The sequence below is a fragment of the Apium graveolens genome, chromosome 6, assembly GCF_009905375.1.
Source record: "Apium graveolens cultivar Ventura chromosome 6, ASM990537v1, whole genome shotgun sequence".
NCBI classification, from domain to species: Eukaryota; Viridiplantae; Streptophyta; class Magnoliopsida; order Apiales; family Apiaceae; genus Apium; species Apium graveolens.
In genome coordinates this window covers 62,141,161-62,148,223 of record NC_133652.1, presented here as the reverse complement: position 1 = coordinate 62,148,223, position 7,063 = coordinate 62,141,161, and the positions used below count along the sequence as shown (strand labels likewise).

Genomic DNA, 7,063 nt, shown 5'->3' with positions numbered 1-7,063 from the left:
CTAATTGGTTGAATATTATAACGCATAATTTGTTTTTTCCTAAAGATCTTTAAAATGGTGTGATTGATATTAAACCACGTGAATACATGATACGGAAGACTATCTCATAAGAATCAAAGATGTTTTCATTATTATTATTATTATTATATTAAATTATTATTTAAAATGACAAAAAAGATATTTGATTCAGATTAATAAGATATGAATTTTAAACTGGAATAAATTTTAAAATGTATTAAAGATTATTTTTTGTGCAAGACGATGGTAACTTGTACCATAATTAGCTATGCTTAGTTAATTTTTGAAAAAGAAGTGTTTATATTGATTTTGATTAATTAAATATTATATTGTTCGATTTTGATTGACCGAAGAGTTAAACTGATTTTGGTTTGTTAAACTAAATATTATAATATCTCCATTCTGATTAACAGAAAACTTTTCATTTAGATGCGTGATATGATTTTGAAAATGTTAATTTTAAATTTGTATTAGTTGCGTTTCAAGTTTGCAGCCGAATCATTCTTAAAATGAAGTTTGAAAAATATAAAATAAAAGTTGTATAACTGGTTGCAGATATTGTAAATCGTATTTTTAAAAAAATGAAACTTAAAAAATTATATATATTTAAAAATGATAATATATTTGAAATATTTTTTTAAAAATAGTATATTTTTAATAAAAAACCCAATAAATAATGAGGTTTTTTCGAAAATACGTTATTTTTATATTTTTTTGCAAAAATACTATTTTTTAATTTTAAATTTCAAAAATACGATTTTTCAATTTTTTTTACAAAAATACGACTTTGCAACCCGGTGTAACCAGATGCAAACTCAAATACAACCCGATGCAACCTGAATTGCAATTAAAAAAAAAATTCACAGAGGAGTTGTATATGTGATTGTTTTTTGTTGCAAATCATATTTTTACAAAAAAATTCGGTAGAACGTAAAATTAAAAAATGTATATTTTTGGTAATTTCTCGTAAATAATTGATATGATAAGTTTTGTAAAAAAAAAGAATAAAAAGTTTACTATATCTTGGGAACATATACGGGGATAAGTCCAAGCATAAGATATTGTACAGAATTATCGAATGTGACGTTACGTCTCGCATCGTATCCCGACAAGAAAAGAAGACTTACCGTCCCAAATTAAAAAAGAGGTGTAACACAGAAACAAAATCTGAGAGGGGTCTTATTCTCTTGGGTCTAACAAGGTACTTTTAGTCTCTATGTAACACTATCAAACATTGCATGCAAAAGACGCTATTCTACATGTTAGTTGAGTACTAGGTCAAGTTCGAATAGGTTTGTCTCTGATTTAATTTTGATCGATTTTTGATTGGATGAGTACTCGGCCGATTTTTATGACAGCAGTACATGTGAAATATACTAAAATGCAGGATTATAGGCTTTGTTGTCTTTATGTTTCTTCGTATCCTTTTTTCAATTAGGGTTTCCTCTATAGCTTATACTATCTATCATCTGTGTTTTTGATGTTGAGCGGAGATTCTCTTGTTTAAGCGTTTTACAATGCTAGGTTTTTCTAATTTAGTTGATTGCCCCCTCTTGTAGAATGTATACGAATTTTAAGTGTGAACTCTTTTTTCTTAAGTTTGTCCTAATCAAGTCACTGATTTTCTTACTGGATGTGCAGAAGAGAGTGAATTCATCTAATCTTTTTTTATTTCTCTATAATTAATCTTTGAGTTTGAGCTCGTATTTGCTTATCTTTACATCTTGTTTATTATGCTTATGATATGACCATATTAATTTATTTATTTATTTATTAATGTGTATGTAAAAGGGTATTGCAGCTACATTTATCGGTTCTGCAAAAACAGAGATATGGGGGATAGGGAAGCCTGTGACGAGTGCAAAGAGAAGTGTTCCTTGTTTCATGGAAATAAATCAGACCCATCGCCTCTTATTACCTCTTTCACCAAGATCCTTTTTGGGAATTATGATATTTCGAAAGATCTGGTACTTGTTCAATTGATTAAAGTTTTTCTATTCGGTTCACTCATTAACTCCTCTCTGAGCTCTCTCTATTCAACTTAAGCATATTCATTCTTAGGTCCTTGTTTTCATGAGTAAATTGCTAAACTTAATTTAGACATTTGTTGTTGCAAACTTTAATGCATAATCACGTATCTTTGTTACTTGTGCTCAATCTGCCCGTAGAAGAAAATTAAAGTGTAAAGAAAGAATGTTTACATGATTCTACATCCAAAATGGAAAAATAATACATGCAGGTAATTGAATGGTCTGCAAGGGATGCGAATATATATTAAATTTTGTACTTAGTACAGTTCCTCACTAATAATCTATCTTAGAAATAGAAAACCTTGTATAGCTAGAAACTGGTGTAAGAAGAAAGTTTACTAGTTGACATGAAAGGGGCATGTGGTATGTAATGCATACACAAATCCAATTTTTTTTTTGATAATTAATTACACATGCAGACACCACCAGTAGTTCGACTCCTGATCTCCCGCATGTAATATATACACACATATCTAAAAGTTATGATGTCATGTTGAGTGTTTTTTGGAAGAGTATTAAAGAATAAAGGGGACTAGGTTTCAGAATTTCCAAACTGGCATGCCACGATTTTTTTACAGAACTTTGCTGCCTCTGCCCCTCCTTTCAAGGGTGTCTCATGTGTGTATTTCCTTATGATGTTGGCTTTGGCTGGTCACTAGTACCGAATTCCTCATCAACAAACTAATAATTTTTACTTACATATCTTTGCAGTTTTTGCCTCGAAAAATTACTCAAGCTATTCCAGTTCTGGTTGCTGGTGACAATTGTACTCTTCAGGACACTAATTGTCAGCAATGGGAAGTAACATTAGGCACTAAAGATGGTCGGTTGGCTTTTAGAGAGGGATGGAATAAGTTTTATGAAGATCATGGCCTTAAAGTGGGATATGTTCTGGCATTCCATTATATTATTAACTCTCATTTTGTTGTTCAAATTTTTAATAATACTGGTTTTGAGAAGCTCAATTTCCCCATAGCAAATGGGAAGAAAAGAAAGAGAAGTGAAATTGATGGAAACTGTAATGCCGTTGCAGAGTGCCAGAATCTTTCTAATCACTCAACTAAAAAGCACAATGCAGCTCTTTCTGGCACATCAGACTCTGAAGCTAGAACACACAGCCAACCGATGTCTAAGGATAAACCCTTGAGTTTAGAAAATGAAAATGGTAAATACCAACTTGTTGCATCAGTTACTTGTGATGCAGATCCGCTCTACATGATTAACAGAGATGGTATATCCCGACAAGAGGAAGATAGGACTCCTTTGTTGAATTTCTTAAACTCTGAGATGCAATTTGGAGTTGAACCTGACGGAATTAGTGGTAAAAGAAGTCCTCATGCTTATACCTTGACAGATTCTGATGCAGTTGCAGGTAATGTAAATGACAAACCAGTGTCTGCAAAGATAGTGAGCGAGGAACCACCTGCAGAAGTGGCTGCTTCAACATTGTCTAACAATAACAATACCTCTTCAGAGAGGGAGAACGTGGAAGAACTTAACAATGATTATTGTGGCGGAAGTTCAACAGTGTCATCGAAGAGAGTTATCGAAGCAGCTGCAAGAAATAGAAAACATTCAAGTTAGTTACTTTTTACATCTCTCTTCTTTTATCTTCAAATAAAACAATGTCGAGCGCAGTAACATGCAAGCTCATATACATGATACACTTTACTGGATTAAAGGGGACAAAGCCAGGTTAGGAAAGATCTTAAAATCCCCACACATTATTCTATTATGGAATATTACCAAATAGTATTACTACACCACCTACAACAAGTTTCTTTCTAAATCCTGTAAGAAAACAACGCACCAAAAGAAGTAGAGAATCGCACAATGTTTAACTTAACTTAATAACCCCCTAGACCAACAGAACTTGCTTCTTTAGGAAGCTTGCCTGATATTTGCTCTAGCAAGCCAAAATTTATCAGTCTTCAGTAAGTTTAGCGAGTTCTCATTAAATTTTATAGAAGGAGCTTGAACAACTGATGTTTGGCCCAACTTAGCTTCATCTTCATTGCATAGCTTATTTTTTTTCATAGTTACTGCATAGCATTTATAATCAAATTGACATTCAAAACTCGTATTTTTCCAAGCTGCTGCCGTTTTGTATTTTTAATGAAATCCTATGTTTCCTGATGCATAAGTCTTGCCATTTGTGCTTGTAGTAATTGCGATTTTGTAAAAAAAAAATATGTACTTGTTTTGTAATCTAATATTGTTGAGAAGGTGAGATTGTGAAGTTACCTAAAACAGAGCTAATAGAGTTGGGTATAGCACCTCGTTATGATATAAGAGTTCCAGTGTACTTGTTAGACTTGCTTATCTGTGTTTGCTTGAAATCTTGCAGGAGAACATCAAAATTCTAACAATAGGTCAGGTCAAACTATTGGTGGGCTTGCACGAAATAATAAAGTCCGCAGTGTAGTAAAAAATGAACCTGCGGATTTATCTAATGACGACAGGTTGGATGCATCTGCTTTCTTTTTTCTGGCCATTGTAGGAAGCCATGAGCTTCTGGTATGTTTTTATGCACTTCATTGTTTGCTGTTTTTTGTCAGTACTTTCCAAATGAAATCATTTCTTATAAAGCACTTTCCCATAATTCCCTGAAATGTGCAAACTTTTCTTGCCTTGCATCATATCCCCTGCTGTTACTTTATTCTTGTCATCTCTTAGACAACCTGAGAAAATGTAATTGTAATTTTTTTTACAAGTTATCATACACTTTTTTAAGTGACTCCAAAGTTACACCCACCTTTGAAGTGAAAAACATTAATGAACCACCTAAAATGTTTTTTTTATCATGATCATTTTCTTGGAGAGGGCGTAGATAGACTAACTACAAAAGGTCACTCTGGCATTTAGGAGTTTCAAGTCAATATTCAATTTTAGTCGCAATGATGAAATATTTCTCATAGAACAAAACTGAAATGACCTGGTTAAGCCTGATCTCAACCTGACCAGTAATTACAATAAATTAAATTTACGTTGTAGTACCTAATTGAATAGCCTGTTATAACTTATTATTTTTATCATCTGTAATGTTAAAGAGGTTACTACAGCAATATAAAATCTGCTGAAAAGCTATGCAAAATCTTGCAGGATTTATTGAGTAATATCAGGCACACTTTTATTTTCGTTTATAAGAGCTTTTTTTTGTAAAGAGGTTACTAAGCAATATAAAATCTGCTGAAAAGCTATGCAAAATCTTGCAGGATTTATTGAATAATATTAAACACACTTTTATTTTCGTTTATAAGAGCTTTATTTTTGTTACTCTTTATAGTTTGTTCTACGCTAAGCCAAAAAGTGCTAAGTGCAGCTTGGTATGCATTTCGCAAGTGCATAATTTTCATATATTGTTTTTTAAACTTGAGCAGGAGTTGCCAACATCAGTCGCATTATGGGCGTCTGAGAAGAAGGTAGTACTCCTTCGAGGTCCAGATGGACGAGTTTGGCCAGTCCTCTACCATAACAAACATGGCATTAAAGTTCTGACAAGCGGCTGGAGAAACTTTTTCATATCATGCATGCTGCAAATAGGAGATGAATGTGCTTTTATACTTGAGGATGAAGCAGAGGCTAAATTCAGGATCCACGTTAACAGAAAGTGAGATGAATTATCTTTTTAAGCCCCGATATCTTACTCAGCATAGTCGTAATGAAATCTAACCCAGGAACTGTCGTATATCATTGGGTTATATAGTTATACTCCTGCCCTGTGTTCTGGCAGACAAATTTTTCGACCATTTAAAAAATACTTTATCCTCTGAGCAATGATTTGCATGTCATAAATAATTCTTGCAGATGGTATTAAGATAATTTTGGATTGCCTATAAAAATTATTTGGTGCATGTTTGTCTTTAAGCTTGTAAGATTAGTTAAGAAAATGTTTGTAATATGATTATGCAAAACTAGTCTGATCCAAATCAGTGACCAAAGCTTTCGTACAAAAGGCTAATTTGCACCGTTAGGGTGTGTTTGGTATTGCTGCAACATAAAATGAAATGACAAAAATAAAATAGGTCTTGCAAATAAATATCTTTCATCAATATTTCAAAGTTTTTTAACTTCATATAGAAAATGATTTCTTATATGTAAAAGTAAAATTCAAACTTAGGTCTATATTCACTTTGAGCTGCCAACTATTATCTAAAAATGAACCGGAGAAATTATTAGGAGAATCGATTTACTAATTCTCATTTTCATATTTTTTTTAAGTAATAATTGTATTTGATATTTTACACAGTAATATTCGCTAATAAAATTTAAATTTAAATTTAAATTATATATTAAAAAAAATATAAAAAAAATATTTTTTATTTGATATAAACTTTTAAATTTAAGAATGAATATAACTATATAACTAAGTTTTAAAATAAACTATATAATTTGATGCAGGTACTAAAATCAAGAGTACCCGTATCATTTAGGACTGAAGGAATTAGAAATTTGGTTCCGTAAACGTTTAAATATCTTAATACTCTAGTACTTTTCTCTCTGGTATATGAACTAGCTTAAAATCCGTGAGATGCACGGAGTATTTTAATATTATATATTTTTTGAATTTAATTTAAAATGAAAATTTTAACTTCTGAAATTTATTTATCAATAGTGTACGAATTATTTTTAGTTTGGTATACCGGCCAAATTCAACTAATCATATTCAGATTTATTTTAGCTTAATTTGTTCAAACCCGAATTTATGGTAAAAAAAGCACATATTATTTTATTTTAAATGTTCTAATTATTTTTATATTTTAAATTTAATTTTAATTTAACATGAATTAATTGTTTAATTTTTAGCCCGAATAAATATCATATTTTGATTTATTTTAGTCCGACATAATTATACTGACTAAGAAATGATCAATATTTTTATCATATTAAAATAATATATATTATAAAAAATGAAGTAACACATAATTATATAAACCAAATATTCCACCCGTAGATCTAGATCTAGTATAAAACTTTTAATATTTCATTTTTAAGGGGTTGGGTTGAGTTATTGT

The 7,063-nt window shown here is 31.0% G+C and overlaps 1 protein-coding gene across 2 annotated transcripts; it reads left to right on the top strand.

Annotated features, from left to right (window-relative positions):
- The first annotated feature begins 1,236 nt into the window (after positions 1-1,236).
- Positions 1,237-5,892, top strand: LOC141667832 (uncharacterized). 2 transcript variants are annotated; one of them, XM_074474462.1, is made up of 5 exons: positions 1,237-1,310; positions 1,810-1,985; positions 2,760-3,627; positions 4,396-4,565; positions 5,429-5,892. In XM_074474462.1, the coding sequence occupies exons 2-5, from the start codon at positions 1,851-1,853 to the stop codon at positions 5,660-5,662; spliced, it is 1,407 nt and encodes a 468-aa protein (XP_074330563.1). In that variant the 5' UTR covers positions 1,237-1,310; positions 1,810-1,850; the 3' UTR covers positions 5,663-5,892. The 2 variants fall into 2 exon arrangements, with proteins under 2 accessions (XP_074330563.1, XP_074330564.1); XM_074474463.1 differs by lacking the exon at positions 1,237-1,310 and having other exon boundaries at positions 1,330-1,985.
- The last annotated feature ends 1,171 nt before the right edge of the window (positions 5,893-7,063 follow it).